At 41.2% G+C, this 23,266-nt stretch overlaps 1 protein-coding gene and 1 long non-coding RNA gene across 4 annotated transcripts in view; one reads left to right on the top strand and one right to left on the bottom strand.

Annotated features, from left to right (window-relative positions):
* Positions 1 to 1,770, bottom strand: part of LOC138167945 (uncharacterized) — a 32,312-nt gene extending 30,542 nt beyond the window's left edge. The window contains exon 1 of one of the 2 annotated variants that reach the window (XR_011170002.1): positions 1,102 to 1,770. This is a non-coding gene — a long non-coding RNA (uncharacterized lncRNA). The remainder of the gene's footprint in view (positions 1 to 1,101) is intronic. The other variant, XR_011170003.1, reaches the window with a different exon arrangement.
* Positions 1,771 to 1,886: 116 nt separating this feature from the next.
* Positions 1,887 to 23,266, top strand: part of GALNT7 (polypeptide N-acetylgalactosaminyltransferase 7) — a 204,966-nt gene continuing 183,586 nt past the window's right edge. Inside the window, exon 1 of one of the 2 annotated variants that reach the window (XM_069096884.1) lies at positions 1,887 to 2,192. In XM_069096884.1, the coding sequence (XP_068952985.1) occupies positions 2,067 to 2,192 (126 nt within the window). In that variant the 5' untranslated portion in view covers positions 1,887 to 2,066. The remainder of the gene's footprint in view (positions 2,193 to 23,266) is intronic. The other variant, XM_069096879.1, reaches the window with a different exon arrangement.

Below are 23,266 nucleotides of genomic sequence, written 5' to 3'. Positions count from 1 at the left end.
TGAACAGGTGATTTATAGAGATACAGAAAGAAACCTGGACAAGAAACAGCAAATGCTGGGAGTGGCACAATTTTGGTTTGCATTTTGATTAATCACTGTTAGAGCCAAAAACATCAAGGCCTTTAAAAATTCAATTACCTCTAAAAGTAAGAACTCCATGGATTTGTGATTCTATTTTTTCAGACATCCCCAAAATGCTTAAAATGTAGAGGGATCCTCCCATATTCTTATTTGCTTTTGCAAATTAATCTGAGCAACCTGGAAGACGTTTCCACATTTTTCAGTTTTTCTTATGAGCCTCAGTATGCTGCAACCCTAGTAAAAGGTAACTTCTGACTCCCTAATAATGTAAAAATATATCAGTCTCTCTATTAAAACCTCCATATAAATGAATGTCTTCTCTCATCACTTGTGGAACACCATTCCTCTAAATGAACTGACTTTTATCCCCCCAAATCCTTTCACCATTGCCCCAAGCCTTAAGATGTAAGTTAAAAAAACAACAAAAAAATTCATTCAACAAAGTAAATATTAACAGAAAAGAGGTCTACCCGAATTGTCCTCGGGTCCTCTTTTTTTCTTTTTGGTTCCTGCAGTATTGTTTTGCTAAATATGGGACAGGGCTGTTTGCCACTTCCTGGTATAATAAAGATGACAGCTTGAGCAGAAAGGAGGAGAAAGAATATTTCCTTAGGGTGGAGACATTCGGTGTAACATTTACTGAAGCCCCGTAATGGAACACATAAAGGCATGGCCCCCACTCTACAGATTTGGTCTCCTAAGCCTTTCAACAAGCAAATGGGGGGGGGGAGGGAGGGAAGTTGTAGAAACGAGGCTGGGGATGGCTGATAACTAGGGGGAGGAAAACTGCAAAAGAGAGGTTAAAAAAATCATTTCTCCGAATAAAAACGGAGTCAAGTTCCCAGACTTGCTAAGTTTCAATATTGCCTTTATTTGCAGAGTGAGAACGTGACATAAAAGGAAAGAAGGATGGTGGAAACATAGCCTTGCTTCTATCTCACTCATGAAAAAGTGAAATACCAGGTTTTACAATTGAGCCTCTCCAGCCAGCACAGGCAGTCTCATATTTGCACAACTCACCTGGGCCTTTCAGTAACAAATCCACCTCCTTAAGGAGCCGGGTGAAAAAGCGAGAACAATCAATAAGAAAAAATCCTCGGGGCTACAAATCAGCCACGTGGAGCTGCTGCTGCTGCAGTTGCTCTAGACTTCCTGGTTTCAGGTCTTCCCTACTGGGGTTTGGGGGCGCTGGGTTACTATGGCGAAGGTCAAAGCCCATAGTGGGCTAACCCTCAATGTTAAAACAGGGGAACCGAAAACCAGTGACTTCTCTCTTAAGAAGTTATTAATAATCCTAAGAAGTGGGGTAGGGAGGGAGGAAGTTTGTGTAGCTTTTCGCGGGGATGAGACTGCCACAAGAGAAGCTGGGCTGGGGGGCAGAAAGGGGCCGGGAGAGTTGGGTGCTTGAGGTTGGGGAGCCCGCCCGCTAGCTAGGAGAGAGGGTCGGCTGCACCCAGCGGAGAAGGAGGCTGGAGGCTGGGGGTCGAGGGTGGGCAGAGCTTGGCACGGCTCGGGAAGGAGGTTGGTGGGGGCGCGTCGGCGCGGAGCCCCGAGAGTCTCGTTTGTGGGGGCTGGAGCGGCGAAAGAGAAGAATCCGGCGAGCCAGAAGCTAGTAGAGGAGTTGGTGCTCAGAGCCCCGAGAAGCAGCTGTAGCGGCGGCGGCGGGCGGGCTGCTGGGAGGGGGCGGCAGGCGGAAAAAGAGTTAAGGGAGGAAGGTGGAGAGCATAGGGGAGTTCCGGATCTGGGAGCTGCCAAGGGCAGGCAGGGAGTGAGCGGAGAGGGCGGCCGCGGTAGCAGGGGAGGAGGGAGGGGAGGAGGAGGAGGGAGAGGAGGAGGAGGAGTGCAGCCCGAGGAGCAGGGCTGGAGGAGGGAGAGGGGGGTGGAAGGAGGAGGGAGGGAAAAAGCCGTGGTGGTGGCGGCGGCGGCGGCTGCGCTGGGGCTGGTGTGTCTCCCGCTGCTGCTGCTCCTGCTGCCAGCGGAGGAAGATGAGGCTGAAGATCGGGTTCATCTTACGCAGTTTGCTGGTAGTGGGAAGCTTTCTGGGGCTGGTGGTGCTTTGGTCATCTCTGTCCCCCCGGCCTGACGGCCAGAGCTCGCTGAACGGGATGAGGGTGAGTGACCCGCGGCGGGTGGGACCTGCAACTTGTGCGGGGGTTTGGTGCGTATAGCGGGAGGAGGGGGGGGGGGGGGGGGGGGGGGGTGGGGGGGGGGGTCTTGGAGGGGCTTTAGGAAAGTGGGTGGCTGTCCGCTGCAGCTCCGCAGGTGGTGCTACTGCTGCAGCCGTGGAGGCGGGGATGGGAAGCTCCGGGGGTGCCCAAGCCCCCGTTAGCACCCCTCCCTCCGAGCACACCCAGACGGTGTGCAAGCATCGCCTCCTCCTCTCGGCCCTGCCCCGCCCCCCTTGTCCCCCCCCCCCCGTGGGCTTCCCCGCCCCCGGAATTCTATAATGACACCGGGCGCTGCGGCTGCGGGGGAGGGCCCCCCCGGGGTGGTTTGCTGGGGGGCGGGGGGGGGGGGGAGGCAGGGCAAAGGGGCAGTCGGGGCTGGCCGCTGCAGCTGCCCGCCCGGCACCCAGTACCCTTCTCTTCTGCGCCGTCCCGGCCCCGACGCGAGCAGGAGGCTGGTCCAGGCTGCGGCCTGCGGCGGCGGCATTTGCAGGCCTGAGACGACGGGGAGATGCTGCCGCCGCCGGGGCGCGTGGGCCGAGCCCCTAGCTGGCCGTCGCGTCCCGCTTCCCAGATTCCCGGGCTCACGTTCGGAGCCCGGCGCCCCCCGCTGCGCGCGCGCTCCGGGGAAGGGGGGGGGAGGAGGAGGAGGTAGGGCTGCCGCTGCTGCCCTCCGCACTATATCCGGCTTTTGCCGCCCCGGCGCCCTTCGTACCCCAGACCCACCCTCCCCGCCCGGGAGAAAAAGGATGGGCTGTCTGGACAGGCCTTTTTCTCCCTCTCTTTCTCTCCTCTTTATCCTCCGAGAGAGGGCGGGAGAGCGGTCCTGGGGATGGCGGGAGGGGGTGCTTCTCCTGGGTACTTGCAGCCTTGGCCCCAACCTCCCTCCTCGCCCTCCACTCTAAGTCCGGGCAGCTGTGGGTCTTTGCTCCCGGGGTGAGCTAGCTTGGGTTTGCAAAGGGAAGCGACCCGACCGGCTGTCGGTGGAGGGTGAAAACGCGACCACCTCCAGGGCTGCCTTGAGGCTGTTTACTGGAGGTGCTCACCTCTCTGAATCTTGTTTGTACTGTTGTTTGCATGTTTTCTCCCCCTTTCGATTGTGAGCTCCTTGAGAGCAGGGACTGTGTTCTCTTTCTGTCCCCTGCACTTAGCACACAGCAGGGCACTTTATTGATGCTTGTTGACTTGATTTATCTGGGTCCGTCCGATTTTCATCTAACTCCTAGCTCTCACTGGGAGTGGAGCTGAGCTCCTGTTGAGGCTGGCGCCTCCCTTAGGGACACATTTGTCTGCCCAGTTGAAGGCGAGAGTGTTAGCTTTAACACTCCCTTGCTTTTGAGGGTTTAGTCAGACACCTTGAAACATTAGTTACAGAAAGCAGTACTCCACTTGGGAGGGAGCTGCTTGCAGCTCCTTCCCGCTGGTCTGTGCATCTAGTGGGAAAGTTTATAGCACGTGCCTGATGCATTATGCTGGAGCAGGTCATTCTGACCTCTACAACTGAGCTAGCCCCCTTGGATGGTTTCACGCAATATGCTGACATAATAGCATTGTTAGTTTGATGTCTTTGAAAATGCGTGGCCAGGCTGGGCCGTATGTCCAAGAATAGGAAATTCAAGTCTTTGTCAACATCCAAAACCTGGTGCCCCTTGCACTAACCCTCCCTTATCCTTTCCAAAACCCTTCCTTTCTCCCAGAGCCTCTGTGGCTCCTTGGCCTGAGTAAATCCCCAGAATCTGCCTTCATTTCTGAAGGGCATAATTTTATAAGCCGTTTTCCTGCTGCCTTCTCAGCCAAATCGATGTTTGTTCTGCATAGACCCATTGATCAGTCAGTAAACATTTATTAAGGGTTACTGTGTGCCAGTCACTGTGCTAAGTGCTGGGGCTACCAAAAAAAGACAAAAGACAGTTCCTGCCCTCCAGAAGTTTACAATCTAATGCGGGTAGTAATTGAAATAGTATGATGGGGTTTCCATGTGTCAGTGATATGTGGAACTTATTTAGGGATGGTCAGAAAATTTAGTGTTGGACCTTAGAGCTCATTCAGTCCAGTTTTTTTTTTTAATTTTACAGATGAGAGAATTGTGACTGACAGTTTGTGAAGTGTCTTGCCTAAACTTGGGTTTGAACCCAGTTCCCTACTCCAAATCCTGTTTGCTTTCTATTTTACTAGCTTCCTGACTTAATTTGACCCTTGGCCAACCTGAATCTGTAATGAGCTTTGTAATAGAAGTTGAGTGGGGAAGGCGGATACAATGAACCACTTTCAATCGTGGTTTTTCCAGAGGTGGTATAAATTCCGCTCTGGTTCCTAAGCCCTTTTGAAAAGTCACCTTATTAAGGATTAGTATAACCTGTTAAGTGCTGATTTATGGTGACTCTTATAACTGCTTAAGTCCACCTCTTCATCAATGACACACCTTACCCAATAAGACCTGTCATTCCATTCAAGGTGTAATTCCTGCATTTTGCCAAAGACACCAGCTCAGTAAGCCTTTGAAATATCATGAAGATTAAAAAAAAAAAAAAGATTGTCTGAAAAGCTAAAACCCTTCAATTAGCTGTCCATTCAGTAAGTCTCAACTGCAGATGTAAGCATTTCCTCAATTGTGGGGTGTCGAAGTATCTTGAATGAAGAAACAAATGTATTTTACTTTTTCCCCAAAGAAAGTTGGTTACTATCATTTATAAAACTAACTAACCCTTATGGTTCTAGCAGTACCAAGGATAAGATGGCAAAATAGTTGAATTTAAATAATGCTTTAAATTTTTCAAAGTGCTTAGCACTGGGCTTGGAGACAGGATTTGAATTCAAATTCCATTCTTGCCACCCTCTGAGTGTGAATGTCACTCAATCTCTCTGTCCCTTGGTTCAAGTTTCCTTATTTGTTAAAAGGGAAAGAGGAGGGAAGGAATTGAAGCAAATAATAGGATTAAAGCCTTAGAGGTGGAAGTGACCTTAAAAAGTTATATGTAGTCCAATCCCATAATGTTACAGATGGAAGAACTGAAGTCTAGAGCGGTAAGTGTTCCCACGGTTGTGCAGTAGTAGTAGCACCTATAGGGTTTGAATCTAGTGTTTTTCCCACTATGTTACTTTCAAATGACCACTAAGGTCCCTTCCAGCTCACTCTATTAACCTCTGTATATTATCTAATTTGAGCCTCATGAAACCCCGTTAATTGAAGTAGGTGTTACAGAGGTTATCTCCATTTTACAAATAAGGAAACTGAGGCTCAGACAGTGACTTGCCCATAGTCAAACAGGTAGTGAGTCAGATTTGGGATTTCTACTCATCTTCCATTATGCCCAATACATTCAAGAATCCTTGTTATGAATTCTTGAAAGTGAACTCTGAGTTGTGTGCTATTGTCCTGTGTCTATGCAGAGGACAGCAGCTGCCAAGGCTACATACACATCTGGCAGTTTCACAAGTGTGAAAAATTCACTTAGAATTATTAAATAAATAAAAGTCCTTCTCAGGCTGACACCGACTTTAGCCCAGAGTGAATTATTATGGTTGAGTTATAAGACTCTGAAAATAGAAGTTTATAATGGAAATGTTGACAGACCTTCGACTTCAGCAGTTCTACTATAATAAATTGAGTACCAGTGAAGTTATAATGCTAACTGATGTTTCCTTCCATTTGCAGTCGAGGCTCCTTTCTAGCACCTAAAGTATGTAGGGTCAGATGTCATGCAACTTTTTCAGTAACTGCCCTAGTTCAGATAATTTATGTGATAAGAGAGCTAATAACAGGTTTGAAAGGAATACATAGTACTCTTCCTCATTAGAGTTGGGTCAACTCCCAGTGGTGCTTGTAAATTCAGATTTCAGAAAAAAAAAAATCCCTTTGTTGGATAATGTTCAGTTGTAACCTGAAAAACCCTGACCTTGACCCTGGTGTTTTGTTTGAAATGGAATCTTGGTCTTCTTCCTTGGTGGTAGAGCTGTGCAGTGTAGAAATCGGGGCTGTATCTTTTCCCAGTGCTTAAATTATCATCACCATCCTTGCAGTTCTCCAGACTTGAAATATTGGCTTTTTTTTTAATGCACACTCTTCTGTTCCTTCTGTGTATGTGTGGCCAAGGATCTATAGGTTCTTTTCTGAATGTCTTAGATTTGCTTCTTCCATTACAGTCTCATCGTTAACCACCATCTCATTCCTACCTTTGTTATCTCTTGCTTTCATCACTGTGGTAGCCTTGCTATACAGTCCTGCCTCTCAACTCTTCCACTCTAAATTATCACTGTTCACCGGTACCAGGATAATCCTCCCTGAAATATTGTCCTTAGCTTTCTTAAGGACCTTCAACCTGTTCCCATTCCGTTGAAGTTGAAATCCCTGAGTTTACTGCTCGTGATTTGGCCACTTTTGGTCAAGCCAGCCTTCTTCACCATCTTCTCCTCCCCGACCCTCTGTAGCTCCTATTCACTCAGACCCTGACCTTGGCTCATACTCTTCTTGTCTTAATTCCCTTACCCGTCAATTAATATTCTTCAAGGCTCAAGTGATTACTCATCTTTCATGAAATGGTCTCTTGCTTATTATGAATTCCTGGATGTGTGTGTGTGTATACATGGAAATATTCTCATGCTTTTTATTTGCCTTTAATTGTTTCCTAAGGGTTTGACATATCTAATCCCAGGCAAAAAGATAGAGGAACCATGTTTCTTTTCTATCCCCAATAGCACAGCTCCAGGCACATAAGTATTTATTTTAATTTAGAGCAAGGGAATTGCATTAACTTGCTTCATCACTGTTTTTCTTCCCCCAACTTTTGAAGTCATCGAATCAGTGCTAGAAGGTACCTTAGAGATGGATTTTTCAAGTGATTTAAGCTACTAACACTAGGAATATATGCATTATCTCATTTGATTCTCATCCCCACCCTGTGAGATAAAGAAATTTGAAGTTCATAGAAATTAAGCGAGACAGAGCATGCAAACCCATACTCCTGACACCAGATTTCATGCTCTTGTCTCATTACAGCAAACTTCCTCATCTGATTTCTTAAATTTGTACTTTTTACTGAATAATTCCATTTACTTGCATTTGTGTTCTATTAAATAATCAAATAGTATTTAAATAACTTTGAGCTCATCAAGGTATCTGATACATTTTACTCTAAAAACTTATTAATAAAAATGCATAAATTAAGCTTTGTTTGCCAGGTATTGTGCTGAGCATTGGGGATATGAATGTAAAAAGAGGCATCTGTACCCTAAAAGCTTACATTCTAATAGGGGCAGAGAGTAGACATAGGAAAGTGGTAACCCAGGATGGGAATTTGGGTCTGTAGAACTATAGAGATGCTCAAGTAATTTACTGGCAGTTAATTGCCGAGCTCTTTCCAGAAGTAGTTGTACTGTTGATTTGATTATGGTGCCCAGCAAGAGGTGAAAAGTGATGGGATGTTGGAGGTATGTGCAGAAAATGACTTCGGTGGATAGCTGGGTGGGATATAAAGATAAAGCAAGTTTAGGGCGAGCTCTTAGAGGAAGAGGTCTAGTTTACACTGACTTTAGTGCAACAATAAGTGTATTAATTTCTTCAGGGATGAGACAGAGATTCTAGAGGTTCAGCATAGAAGGTGTTTTCTGGACAAGGTGCAGAGAAATTGATGTTGAGTTGACCTGGGTGGACAGTTTTATGGTAACATAGAAAGAAATGAATCTCCAAGTTCCTTAAAAGCTTCCAAATGCTGCCATTTATTAATGCTTTTTTTCCCAATTCTATCAGAAACCAAGTACATCTTAACAAATGTATTTTCCAAATATTGGTCCAGGACTAGGTACTAGTTCATGGACCTCCCTTTTTATTATTTTTTTTTTTGCTTTTTTTTGGGGGGGGAGGGCAATTGGAGTTAAGTAACTTGCCCAAGGTTACACGGCTAGTATTTTTGTGTGGCTGTTAAGTGTCTGAGGCCAGAACCGAACTCGGGTCCTCCTGACTCCAGGGCCGACATTCTACTCACTGCGCCACCTAGCCGCCCCCTCCCTTTTTACATTGGTCTGTGACTATCCACCCTTGTCTGATACAGTTTGTCTACTAATAAACTCTGTAAAGGTTAGGAAGAAGTCCAACATCATTATCCTAAACTACAATTTGGTTTAAACAAATAAGATACAAATGATGTCATGGCAATACATGAATAATTGATAAAACACTAATAGAGGTGAGTAGAAAGAGTTTGGAATAGTCACCAAAAATTGGCTTCAAAATCAACAACAAGATGAATAAAAAAATTATGAAGCTAATGTTAGGTATCACCATTCCAGGTGAGTACAATTCCAGGATAGTGGTGGTGTTGGGGCTAGAATGTGGTCTGAAGCCTTGTAAACTGCAGCCTGGAAAAACAACTTAAAAAAAAAAAATTGGGAGGTTTAGCAAGGACTAGAGGTGAATGAGACATACATAATTCATATATTGATTTGGTTTTGTCTCATTAATTTGTTCCAAAGTAGGGGATCTATGTAGAGGAAGTCATGAGTTAGTGGGTAGGGATAGTGATTTTTTTAAACAGCATCAATAAAAGATTCACAAAAGTTCAAGAGACACAAACAGGGCAATTTTGTTACTGCCTTATTGGATTTAATATTGGTTGTTGTCCTTTATTCTCGAAGAGGATCAAAATGACATCACTATGCTAGAGTCAAGTTTCAGTTCGTCTGACTGGTTGATCAAACCAATATGAGCTCGGAATGCTCTCCCATAGGTCAGGCACAAGTAGTTCATGTGAACATTTGGGGTGGATGCTCTAACTTTGTGCATCCTGTGTTTCCTTTGAGCTGTCTCAGTTCTGCTTTGCTTATAGAGCACAGCACCTTCTCTGATGTGGGCATGCCATGCTGAGCGGTCCTGTGCCAGTGTACCCAATGTCACACTATCGATTCTCAAGTTCTTGAGAGAGACTTTGAGAGTGTCCTTGTATCTCTTCCTCTGACCACCATGTGAACGCTTACATTGTGTGAGTTCTCCATAAAATGGTCTTTTTGGCAAGCATTTGTTTTACATTCAAATAATGTGGCCAGTCCATTGGGAGTTGTGCTCTTAGAAGTAGAGTTTGAATGCTTGGCAGTTGAGTTTGAGTGAGGACTTCAGTGTCCGGTACTGTATCCTGCCAGGTGATCTTCAGAATCTTCCTAAGACAATTCAAATGGAAGCCATTCAGTTTCCTGGCATGGAGCTGGTAGACTGTCCAGATTTCACAGGTATACAACGGCAGCCATCACACCAGAGGTACCAGTCTTCCTTGAACACACCCCACACCCCAGATTTCATATACAACTAAAGAAACAGATTATGTAATGGGATAGGTCCATATACAGTCCTTTTGATAAAATTCATAATAAAGATTTTTTTTTTAAATTCTGATTTCTAATTTGCTTTAGGTTTATCCTGAAAACAGACAGCCGACAACACCTTTTGAGCATTTATTGTATCCAGGAAACCTTTGATTCAACCTCAATAATTGTAGCTTATTTAATAATTTATACACAATAATAACTTACATAATAATTTAGCCTCAAGAGTTAAGCCCTCCAAAACTGTCCACCAAGGATATTAGGAAGCGGAGTAGTAGAGTGGGAAGGGTATTGAATTTGATCAGAAGACCTGGATTAAATCCTGTCACTACCTTGAGACCTTTAAGGTCACTTAAAAATTTTTTAGTCTTATCTGAATATCAGGGGGATGTGGGGGGGGGCGATCTAGATAAAAGGTTTTCACCTTTTTTTCTTTTTTTTGGTATGTTGAGCTACTTTGTAGTCTGAAGCCTATAGACCTCAGAATATTTTAAAATGCACAAAGTAAAAAGCATATAGACTTACAAAGGAACCCAATTATATTGAAAGCCATTTATCACTGTTAAAATACTTTTAAAAATTATTCTTGGACTCCCAAAATATATCCACAGACCTCAAGTCGTTTAGATATGGTCTTGAATGAATGATTGTAAGAGGTTCTATGATTGGTTAGGTTAAACTAATGAATATATCAGAAAACTGCCACCTGAATTTGAATTATTAAAGGAATAGATTGGGGCAACTAGGTAGTGCATTGAATGGAGGTTAGGACCTGGAGTCAGGAGGACCTGAGTTCAAGTATGTCCATAAACACTAGCTTATCCTTGTTTGCCTCAGTTTCCTCATGTGTAAATGAACTGGAGAAGGAAAGAGCAGACCAATCCAGTATCTTTGCCAAGAAAACCCCAAATGGGGTCATGAATAGTTGGATTGATTAAACAGTAACAAAAGGGATAGATTTAGATGTATTATTCCCTTTGGGGAGAGAGAAGAAAGGACTAGTGTCTAGGTGAATTTTTATCTTTGTGTAGGAAACACGTAAAAGTTACAAAATGACTTTAAACTTTCCTTCCCCCTCCCTACCTCCAAACTTTAGTTCTCCTTTAGAGATAGCGGTTATTATTGGGCCTTAAGCAGTATTCTGATTCCTATCCCCTTATGTTCTGCAGTTTTGTTCCCCATCATTCTGCCATTTATTTTTGTGGATAAGAATTTCAGTGTCTCTTGGAGGAGAGGCTAGAAGGGAAGGGAGTGGAAAATGATGTAATCAGGATGGTAGTGAGAAATTCATAACCATACACAGAGTAAACGTCAGTTACAATAGTAATAATTTCCCTCCCTCTTTTTAAAGGACCTAGCATATCTAATGGTAGCCATCTCTAACACTGGGAGGGAAGGGGAAAAAAAAAGAAATTTACATAACTGTATTATGTGTTTAAAGGGAATAGCAAGTCGTACAGAATAGATTTACAGTTTCATGTACATTCATCTTTATTATGCTATGTTATGGAAATGCTTATTTTATTCCAGAAATTAAAAATTAAGTAAATGTGAAAAAAAGAGGACCCAATTTGAGCTTTTGTTCTTGGGATATGTGTTAAAATGTCTGGGGGGGGAGCGGGCTTTGTTATGGGCCCGAGGAAGCCCACCATCATTGTAGAAGCAGCGGCATATGGCCTTAGAGTTTTCTCAGTGCCAAAGGCACCTGGCCCATATAATACCCAACCCAAGACCTTAGCCTCATTAGCCCTTGCTTGTCACTTGATCTAATCAACTAGAATAACTACCTCAGCTGATAAGGAGCATGTTGCTAGGCTTTAAAAAAAAAAAGATTATTGAAGATTTTTTGAAAGCTGTAATAATTAGGAAGTAATTTAAAAAGAATAATCCTTTTTTTTTTTTAAAGTTCTCTTGTATAAATTACATGTCTGAGCAATATTGTCATTTGGGCCACCCAGCACATTACAGGTAGTAGTGATCTTTGGTTTCCTGTGTGGATTAGATCTCTTTCAGGTGCCATTCAGTTTGCAATGTGACGCCTAGTGACTTGAATTTCTGTGACCTGGTAAAAGCCTAAAATTTAAGGTTGGGGAAAGATCTTTTTCTAGAAAATACAAGGCAGTTTTTAACATAAGAGATGTTACTTGGCCTGTTACTTAAGAAGAGGAAAAAAAACAGCAGCCTTTTCCACTTAACATTTAAGTAATCAAAATTTTATTTTTCTGCTATGAGATTGTTGTGATCACTTTCTTCCCTTTCTGCCCCCCCAACCCCCAAAGGGGAATAAGGCACCTAAATTAATTATAGTAAAACTCTATGCCCTTGAAGGTACATGGGGAAACATTTAACTGCAGCTACTGAAAGCCTAAATCCTATTGGAGAGGAAAATGCCCTCCTTGTTTCATTTACTAGACATCTTGAATATTTGAAAATATTAAATGCTCCCAATTTCTCTTTCTTTACAGAGTCGCTTCTGGGTTTTCCAGCCTTTATACTGTTCTCAGGCATTGCTTCTGAGAAGGCATTTAAACATGCCAATAAGGAAACCTGATTCAGTTCGCTGAGTACCAGAACTGGTGCACTGAAACTTGAAGAAAAAATTAACTTTGCATTATCTAATTAGGCTTATAGAATTGTTGCAGAACTCCCTTATTTCCCAAATCTAGAAGGTACAATTAAATTCCATATTACATCAATACCAGCTAGTCTGCTAATAGGTTTCCAAAGCAAAGTGATTTGAATATGTGATTGCCAAGGATATTGAAAACTGGATGAATTTAAATTAAATTATATACCATAGGGAACTGGCTGTATGTGACCAGACTAGGTGATAATCAGTCATTTTATATACTTCTGTGTTTTAAGAATACATCAGGTTCCCAAGAGATGTTTTGCCATTATAAACTAGGGTGTTTAGCAATCACCTGATTTGATATATGTCACATTAACTTGTTATGGTTCTCACTTTGGGGGAAATGATATTTAGCACATATTGGTGGCCATATACTTCAGTATTTCAAGGATATATAATCTCATCAATGTGGCAATCTGGCACAGATTGTAACCCCTTTATCATTTAATAGATGGTCTTACAGAGTTTCTGGGGCCAAAATATTGATCACCTTGTCTGTGACCAGCCTGACAATGATCAATTCTGAACTCGCCCTTAGCTGGCGCTTGGACAACAGAGATGTAATTCATCACCATCACTGTATGCAAAGCTTTGGCAGCTTGGTAGGACCATCCAGAACTTGGAGTTGTCTGGCTGTAGCCTTTGAAAATAATAGCTGAGATTAATATAGCGCTTTAAGGTATGCCAAGCTCTTAACGATATATTAGCTCATTTGAGAATTCCAGTCACTGGCACTGTGTGATGAGGCATCGGGAGAAGGTATATAAAAAGACAAAAATATGTGCAGATTAAAATGTAAGGATGACTGTTAAAAAATAAAAAAGATGAATTGTATAAATGTTAATTGAGAAATAGCACCTCTGTGTCACTCACACTGGGTCTGTCAGCATGGCAGTTTTTGAAATAGCCTGCCTAGACTTTACCTCTCCTGACTTCAGGTTGTCTAGTAGCAAACACTTGTTCTAAGACAAAATCCGGTGGAGTTTCTTTTTTCACAAGCAGGTGTTCTCTCTGATGTGAGCAAGGTATGAGGAGCTTTTACAAATGGGCACAGGCCTAATTACTTCTTGGAATATTTCCTTGCATCAAAAATTTGGCAGTGCTAAAGGACCCTTGATATAAATCTTAGGAAAACTTGAATGTGGAAAGACAAAAATATTAGGGAATGAGGTATACCCATCAATTTAGTGCTAATGGTAAATGGGTTGTGTTACTTTAAGAAAAATTTGTTTTTATTGTTCATTTGTGTCTGACTCTTCACGACTCCATTTGGGGTTTTCTTGGCAAAGCTACTGGAGTGGTTTGCCATTTCCTTCTCCAGTGTGTCCCCATTTTACTGATGAGAAACTGAGGCAAATAGGGTTTGTGACTTGCCTAGTATCACACAGGTAATAAGTGTCTGAACTCAGATCTTTCAGACTCCAGGCCTGGTACTCTATCCACTGCACCACCTTAATGTTCGATTAATTGTGAAAATAACATTTTAAACTAAATCTTTACTGTTGCCCCAGCATACTGGCCTGGCTTACTAAACCATCATAAATCAGTAGGCATAAGTGAATATTGAAAACGATCTCTCATCTAATAAGAGGATTCTGTCTGGATGTGAAAAATGGGAAAAGGAAATAGTTTGGATGGGAAGGGCATGTCCTTTGCTTGTTTTTGAGCTCTGCATTTTATAGAGAATTGTATAAAGAAAGTCCTCTACTTAAACTCTTATAAATTATATTTGTAGATGGAAACTCCATCCTTATACATTTAAAAAAAATCCAGTAGAACTATGGGATTAGCAGTGGTGAAATATATTTTTGTAGACAATGACCTAATTTATACAGAATGAGTTTTGTGGTCCCCTGACCAGATTAAATAACTATATTTTTCAAGACTTCTGGCCCACTGGGAAACAATTTTGATGATGTTTTCAAGGGCAGTTAGTTTCTAACCTCTCAAGTTCTATACTGTTGCCTAGGATTCAGGAATACAAGCCTCCATTTGGGGGTCCCAATAAGGACAATTTTTCAAAATTAAATAACCCCTCGCAGAATTGTGCTTTCAGTCTCTGTGGCAATGTAGGCCATATACTTTGTAGCATTTGCTACCTCTAAAATCTATGTCATGGCTTTCAATCTCTTTCAAAAGAGAGAATTTAAAAAAAAAGCAGAATACAACAATAACCCTCTTCAGGTCTCTCCTAACTCTTGCCAGGGTGATTTAAAACGAATAAAAAATCCATTAGATTTTTGGCAAATAAGCTATGATACTATCGTTCCACTCTCTCAATTATGGTACAGAATAAATGACTATAAAATGGTTTTTAGAGTAATGGAATGGAAATGATGGAAATCACATTGCTTTACACATGCATATTTTTCTGTTGGAATAGATTGTTTAGTTTTTGAACTTGCAGAAGACTGACAAAGTTGAAAGACCCAAACTGTGACCTCTTAATTGCCATCTGATTTTAACAGAAGTGGTGGTAGAGATAAGGGTAAGACCTAGCTCCCTATTCATCACCTTAGTAAAAATTGTAATAACAGCTCCCATTTAGATGGTGCTAATTGGATTCTTCCAACACTTCCATGAGCTAGGCGGTTCATCTAAGTAGAATTACCCTGATTTGAGGATACCCTGCTTTGAAATGAAGAAACTGAGGCTTAGAGAGATACAGTGATTGCTCAGGGTCACCTAATACACGGCAGAGTGTTCCAAGTCTTCTGACTCCAGTTTCAGCACTCTCCCCACCATACTATCCTGCCAAAAGAAGTAACTTTTATCCCTAACATTTGTCAGAAGGAGTTTGCTGGGGATTGTGTCTGTCCCATGATTCATTCTGGACTAAGCTTGGTTTTTGTGGTCTAGTGATACCATAAACACTCTGTTCAAGAAGGTAGTTTTGTTTTTTTTCCCCTATGGCAAGGCCTGCCTATGATTTTTGAATTTGGGAGGTTTTTGGTGATAGGTGGGAACTTGGCTCATAATCTTTTGTATTAGGGGTTCTTAACCTGTGGTCCATGGACCCCCAAAGAATCTGGGGGGATTTAAGGGAGTCTGTGAATGTAGATGGAAAAAAATATAACATTTTTATTTTCACTAACCCATAACTGAAAGGTGACATTTCCTTCGGTTGTGAATGTAAAGCAGCAAAACATTATTCTGAGAAGAGGTCCAGAAAAGGTTAAGAACCTTTGTTTCAGATAAACATGCAGCTAGGTGATAAATGGATCAGGAAGACCTGAGTTCAAATTCAGCATCAGACACTCACTAGCTGTGGGATCCTGGCAAGCTACTTAACCGTTGTTTCCTCATCTGTAAAAGGGGTCTAATAATAGCACATACCTCCCAGGGTTGTTGTGTGGATCAAACAATAGTGTTTGTAAAATATTTTCTAAGCCTTAAAGCACTATATAAGTGCTATTATTGTTATTATCATCATTATTATTATCAATAGTATTTTGTACAAAGCAAGAATCAATGCTATATTAATGAGGATTAAAATATTTTTTTTATTTTTATTAAAATGGTTGAATTCTCCCCCCCACCAATTTCTTATATGCATATGCTAGAAGTGAATTTTTTGTTATCAAATGCCTTGAATTTGAAATATTTTTAAAAAGTTATTTTTTGTGAGTGGTGTGGATGTTTAATTTATCAAGCAAGTATTAATCAGAATATGCATAATGATTTAAAATCTAAATATCTATAGGCCACATGTGGCTGTCAGGCTATATAGGTATACACATATGTGTGTGTGGATGGATGGATCGATGAATAGACAGATAGTTTTATAACTCCATTTTTAATTTAAATTGAAAAGCCTTTAGACCATAAGTGTTGCAGTTACAAGTGGAAAAAGCTGTCAGTGCTGCCCCCAAAGTGGGGTGAAATAAGTCCACGCTGAGGGATGATGTTCAGTATTGTTTTTTCATGTGGATTGTTTGAACATTCGAGGAAGGTTTCAATTAACCTGGCTTCCTTTTACTTTCCGTGAGCTGCTGCAGGATTTGTGCCAGATACCGTTATTTGAGCAGTCAGAGGCACGGCCAATGGATGATAAGCTCTGAGAAATAGCTTTGTAAGGGGGCCCAGTCTTGTTCCATGCAGGGCAGCTGTCCTGTTTGACCTCTTCTCAATTAACTAGTAACTGCAGAGAAGCAAAATAAATGTGGAAAGCTTTGCCATGTCTTAACAAAACAAAACCCCAAATCAAAACAAAACAAAAAAAACCCCTATCCCTTACAGTGCGTGCTGCTTACAATGTTTATCCCAGCTTAGATAGACTCTTGTTGGGCTAATGCTGGACAGTCCTAGGGAGAGGAAGCCTGTCCTGTGAAGTGAGCACTTCCTGCTGGCATACAAGTCTGATAAAATGCTGAAATAATAGCTCATGGGAAGCTATTGAAAATAAGTCCTATGGAGTACTCCTTTTTATTATGGAAAATGATAAACATTGTGGACTGAGCTATGCCAGATGTTCTATGGGGCACAAATGAAAACTAGAATCTAGTCTTCCTGACTCAATCCTTTCTCCATTAACTTAAATATGATCTAATTCCTTTTGAGTTGCTGGGTTTTTTTTTTAATAGAGTGTTCATTTCTCCTTTTGCTAAGGCCCTGCCCTCCTTTTTCTGATTGATTATGGGGTTTGATATTGTAATCACTCCCAGTGGGTACTCAGTATAAAATGGCTTCCTTCAAGGTTTTTGTTTTTGTTTTAAGATTGCATTATATGTACACGTTGATGGTTAGAAACCAAGCCTGGCATTTGGGCAAACAGCATGTTGCCTCCAAATCATGAGATTCACTAACTGCACAATTTTCTGAGGGAGCTAGCTGGAGGAGTTGCATTTTCTGAATATAGCCACCTTTGCTAATGAAAGATAACCGAAACTCTTCAGCTGCCTTTTTGCTTTATTATTTTCCTAAGCTGGTGCTTGTGATAGGTCTATACTCTGTAGAAAAGAGAATCTTATTTCTTTAAAAAAAAAAAAAGGTACCAATAAACAATTATTCTTAGGCTAGTTCTGACCCAGTTATCCATACTGATTCTCTCTCCCCCTGACTTACCACCACCAACCATGCATTTGGGAGAAAAAAAGAAAAAAGCTTGTAAGTGGAAACAAGTCTTAAATCATCTTAAGTCTTAGAAAGGTTGAATAGCAATGAAGTGCAATATTTAAATCAGGAATTCTTAACCTTTTTTTGTGTCGTGGACCCATGGGGCAGTCTAGAATGTTTTTATTTTTTTGTTTTAAAATTTTTACATTTAATTTTTAGTTTATTTTTTCTCAGTTATATGTAAACCAACATTTTAAATATTTTTTAACTGAGTTACATATTCTCTGCTTCTCTCCTCTCCCCTCCCACCTCCTTAAGACAAGCAATTTGATACAGATTATACATCTGCATGTTTTTAAGTGTAAAAAATAAAATATGTAAGATTATGAAACCAGTATATTGAAATACATTAAAACATTGGAATTATATTAAAACCATTCAGTTATATTGAAATACGCAACACACACACACACACACACACACACACACACACACACAAGGTCATGGTCTCCAGATTCAGTTACTGCACCACTGAATGTTCTACTGTACCATGAAGTAAAAGAGAAAAATTCAGGTTCAGAGTTAAGTGATTTTTCAGAGCTCCAACTCAGATAACGTGACTTCAGATCCATATGGTATTGGGTGTTTTTGTTTGTTTAAGTCACAGACACTTGGGTTTGGAAGGGACATTAGGAGGTTTGTGTAGTTTTGTTTCCCTTCTTTTCAGAAGCATTTTCCATAAGATGGCCATTCAGCCTCTCTGACCATTTCCATTTGCAGAGAAGTTACTTTTTTTCCCCCCAACTGCCTACTCTTATTCTGCTGTGACAGCTTCACATATTAAAAAGTTCTTCCTTATAAACTCAACATTGATAGTCAAGGTTAAGAAAATATTCAGTCAACATTCATTGATTCACCTACTCTGTCAGGTGCCAAGCACAGGAGGTACAAGGAACTCACTTTCCCTCACGAGATCACTTTCTGTGGAAGAGACAACACATGCACATTTAAACACATACAGATTTTTTTTTTAATACAAGTTAATGTGAGGGATGGTGCTGGTAGGTGGGGCATTGCCAAAGGGCTGGTGTGGAAGGGAGTATTTGAGCTGACTTACACAAGGCATATACATGGAAGATAGTGTCATATGAAGACTAACAAACAAAGTCAGTGTGGCCAGACCACAGAGTGCATAAAGAGTAATGAGTAATCAGCCGGAAAGAAGGGTTGAAGCTAGGTTGGAGCCAAATAGAAGAATTTATATTGATCCTAGAGGTAATAGGGAGCTAATGGAGATAAATGAACAGGAGAGTGACATGGTCAGAATGGTGGTTTAGGAAAACCATTTGGCAGCCCTGTCATGGAGGGGATATTAATTAGGAAGCCATTGTAATTGTCCAGGGAAGAGGTGACCTGAGGAGGACCTGCACTGAGGCTATGATTGTGTATGGAGAAAGGAACAGGTAAGAGAAATTCATTGAGACCTTAACAATCGCTTGAACATGTGAATGTGAGGTCTCAAGGATGGATTCCAGGGTTGTGAACTAGATGAGTTGAAAAATTATGGGGCCCTAGAAATAAAGAAATTCAGAAGAATTTGGGAAGAAAAATAATGAGTGTTACTTATTGTTTAAGATGCCAGTGGAAGGGGGTGGCCAGGTGCTCAGCGAGTAAGAGCACCGGCTCCAGTGTTGGGATGACCTGGGGATCAAATCTGGGCGCAGATACTTAGCACCACACCCAGAAATAACTGGCCGTGTAACCTTGAGCAAGTTACTTAACCCTGATTGCTTTAAATTAAAAAAAAAAAGATGCCAGTGAAAGATCTAATGGGTGATGTACAAGGCACTGTGCCATATGCTTGGGCAGGTACAGAGAGGAACAAACAATCCTTTCAAGGAAATAAAATATGTCCACAGTGCTATAAAATGGAGATTGTGCTAAGTTACATGGGGCATTTAAAAATAAAGGGATCTGGCTGTCCGAAATATGGAAGAGTCACTTTTCTTTGCAGGGGAGGGTGGCAGTGGAGGAAAGGGGTGGGCATCAGGGAAATCTTCCATGGAGACTTTTTCCTGTTGAGTAGAAATGTGCTTCCCTGGAAGCTTCACACTGCTGCTGGGGCTGCCCAGAAAAAGTCTATTCCCCCTGTAGATGTTTGAAGGAAACTTTCATTGCCTTGCTAAGTCATGGTTATAGCTTCTATTTACATAGAACTTTAGTGCTTGCTTTCCTTAAAATGACCCTATGAAGTAAGGTCATAAAAGTATTATCTCCCTTTTGCAGATGAAGAAACTTGAGTGCAGAGAAATTTTATATAAGTGGTGTTGAGTCCAGAACTCCTTATTTCAAATTTAGTGTCCTAGATTATAAACTCCTTGATATTATGGGATTATATACACACACACACACACACACACACACACACAATTTTATCCTTGCATCACCAGGATTTACTATAGTGTTCTGATCATGGGAAAGAACTGGGTTCAGATTTGGCTTCTGACTCCTATTCCATTCAGTGTGAGGTGATCATGGGAAAGCAACAATCACCTCAAGTTCCAGTTTCTGTCATTCATAAGAAAGGATCAACGGTACTTGTAATGATTGACTTTGCTGAGTGAAAGTCAAAGTGGTGTGTTCAAAAGAGAGCTTTTAGACTTAGGACTCTTGGTGTTAGGGAAATCTGGTAGGTTCGAGTCCTCTGGGAGACCCATGCATGGGTGTGTTACCCTTGGCAGTTCACTGGCCTCTTATTTCCCCAAGCCACTCCAATTTGCATTGGTAGAAAGAAGGCCTTCAATGGGAACACCCAATGCAAAAAGTCACAGAGATCTAGTTAAAACAGAACCCATCTTACCTTAAAGGATTGTTGTGAGGCTCAGGTGGTGATGATATACAATTAATGTAAATTGTTTGTATACTCTAAAGTGTAAATATCAGTTATAATTATTGTGTGTTTATTTGAATTGAATAGGCCGAGTCCAGTTGCCTGTTCTGGAAGTGCTTCTTTAAAGTTTACTATAAATCATTTAAAAAATAATAATCTCTGTTTGGTCAGGCCCTTAATTTTTTATAAAAACTGTCCTGGACACTTCTTTTTTAGCTCAGAACCCCATGACTTATTTTTTTTCTTATATTCAGGATAAGAGTATTTTGTCCAAATTTAAAAATTAATGTACTAGTAGATTTGACTGACGTTTTAAAAAACAAAAACCCAGCAATCATCAAACCCCGCCATAAAGCTAATTTGATTTAGTGTGGATCTAATTGCTAAGGAAATAGGACCCAATCTGCCTTTGGTTGGTAGTATAATCATCTTTGCATAGGACCAAGAAGAGCAAGGCTGGACACACTCTTCACTGCTTACAACATTGTACCCCAGCCTCCTAAGAAGAGTTACTGTCTTCAAAACTACCTAATTCATCACCTGCTAGAAAATTGAGGTCCCTGAGCTTCAAAGAGGATTCAATCTTAAAGGAGAAAAAAAAAAGCTAGTGATGTCTTTCTTCACTGTGGGAATTTCCCAAAGAGCTAAGATTATGTGGTAGAAATGAAATGGGCAATGGAATTTGGGGGTCAGCGAGGTCACTTAGTGGCTGTATGACCTCAGTCAAATCACCTCCTTTCTCTGAGACGCCCATTTCTTCATCTTAGAGATGTGAAGTGTAGAGTTACTTCATAGCATGAGAATATCACTTAATGATGATTTTTTAAAAAACCACTTAAAAGCTTCCTGTCTCGAGCAATAGAACGAATTAAAATGGAAGTGATCTTTATTTAGGAAAGACAACAGAGCTCTTCAGCTTATGAACACTAAATATAAATCTCCATATTGTGGGGGTGGTTACCAAGAACAAGTACAAGTCTGTATGACTGAAAAGCTCTCGTCTGTCTATCTCCTTGTACATCCTTAACACACTCCAGCTTCTCAGCTCAATTGTAACTGGTTAGCATTGCTTTCTTTCTTTTTTTTTAAATTCAGTTTCATTTTATTTTCAGTTCCAAATTCTCTCCCTCCCGTCTCCCCTTCCTTGACCCCTACCCATTGAGAGAACGAGAAAAACAAAACTGTTACAAATAACAGATTCCCATATTAGCCACATCCAAAATGTATGTGTGTGTGTAACTTCTGTCCCAAAGCCTTTGCTTATTGTTGGAGATGAATGCCCTGCCCTGTGTAAGGAACCCTATCCCTGACTTGTTACACTAGAGACTTTGGGGAGTTTCCCCTTGGGTGAGATCGAGAAATTTCTCTCAATTGAGCTGATTTACCCTGCACCTAATGGGAAGAGCTACTTCACTCTATATTGTATGGTATATATCCTCCTATATGGATGCCATTTCTAATTTTCCCTTTTGTTATGATTGGATAGATGAGTTTCTTTGCTATTCACTATATGTATTTGTTGAGGAACCGATATTTGGTAGCAAAGGGGGCAAGCCCTAGATATAGAACTTGGGGTCCTGCTTCCCCATTCAGTAATGAAACAGCAGTCAGAGTTAGATTAAATCTGATCATATACCCTAAACTAACAATAATTAAGGGTGCAGATGGATATAATTCTAGCTTAGTACCTTCTCTCTTTCTGAGGAAAGCAAAGTTGTCTCTGGTCCCAACCTCCTGCTCCCTTCCCAGAAGGAATGAAAGTCTCCCTTGGAGATGGGTGGGAAGGAGAAGAGGCTAGAGATGTCTATTCTGCTTCTTTTTGGAGCTACAGGTTATAATGACAGCTCTCACATGTGCAGGCCCCTAGAGACACAGTAGAGACTTCCAGCTCCTCTCATGCCAGCTTCTTCCCAGAGTCTTTTCCTTCAGCAACCTGAAGTGAGCTTGGCCTCATCCATCTTTCTTCTTGAAGCTGAAAGTCAGAAGAGTTTAAAGCAACTAGAATCTCAGAGACTGGTTAACAACTGAAGCATGACCTGCTAGCTCCATCCCACCCCTCACACTGGATGGGGCATTCATCTCACCAATGAGGAGAGAGTCCCATATCAATGGGCTTTGGGACAGGAGTTACATGTGTATGTATGTGTACATATACATATAATACACATGCATATGTACATACATACACACTTCATTTTGCATCCTGAGCACATCAGCTCTCTAACTGAAGGTGTATAGCATGTTTCTCTGGAACCATGCTTGGTCATTGTATTGATCAGTTTCTAAGTCATTCAGAGTTTAATATTGTTTTCTCTGATTAGACCATGGATTTGTTGAAGTTCAAATTATCCATAGATTTTTAAAAACTCAGTCTTTTGTCTTAGTAGGAATTCTTTTTTTAAAAAAATTTTTGGTCTTTATTAATTTGTTTGTTTACTTTTAGTTTATAAGATTCAGATCCACAATTCCTTGGAGAAAAATTTTCTCTCCCTCCCTCCGCCTTCCCCCCCCCCCCCATGATGGCATACAATCAAGTATAGGATCTGCAAATACTTTCACATTAGACCTTAGTCAGGTTATAAAGAAGGATTGTATCAGATGGAATGAACAATGGGAAAGAGGAAACAAAACCAAACAAGAAAAAGAGCAGGTAGTTTGCTTCAATCTGGATTCAAACTCAGTTCTTTCTAGTTCTTTCTCTGGATGCACATATTTCTCTCCATCATGAGTCTTTTGGGATTGACTTATATCACTGCATTGCTGAGAAGAGTCCAGTCTATCAAAGTTGGTCGTCACACATATGTTGTGTCTGTAATTGTGTACAAATTTCTCCTGGTTCTATTCTTCTCACTCAGCATCAGTTTGTATAAGCCTCTCCAGGGAAATATGAAGTCCATCTGCTCCTCATTTCTTATAGCACAATAGTATTCCATTACATTCATATACCACAACTTGTTTAGCTATTCCCCAATTGATGGGCACCCCCTTAATTTCCAATTCTTTGCCACCACAAAAAGAGCTGCTATAAATATTTTTGTGCATATGGGTCTTCCTCCCACTTCTATGATCTCTTTGGGATACAACCGTAAAAGTGGTATTGCTGGCTCAAAGGGTATGAAGTTATTTATAGCC

Source organism: Petaurus breviceps, unplaced genomic scaffold, assembly GCF_028583685.1.
Source record: "Petaurus breviceps papuanus isolate PSGF00001 unplaced genomic scaffold, PetGlider_PUasm1.0 126, whole genome shotgun sequence".
In the NCBI taxonomy this organism is placed as follows: Eukaryota; Metazoa; Chordata; class Mammalia; order Diprotodontia; family Petauridae; genus Petaurus; species Petaurus breviceps.
This window is presented reverse-complemented; position numbering and strand designations above follow the sequence as displayed.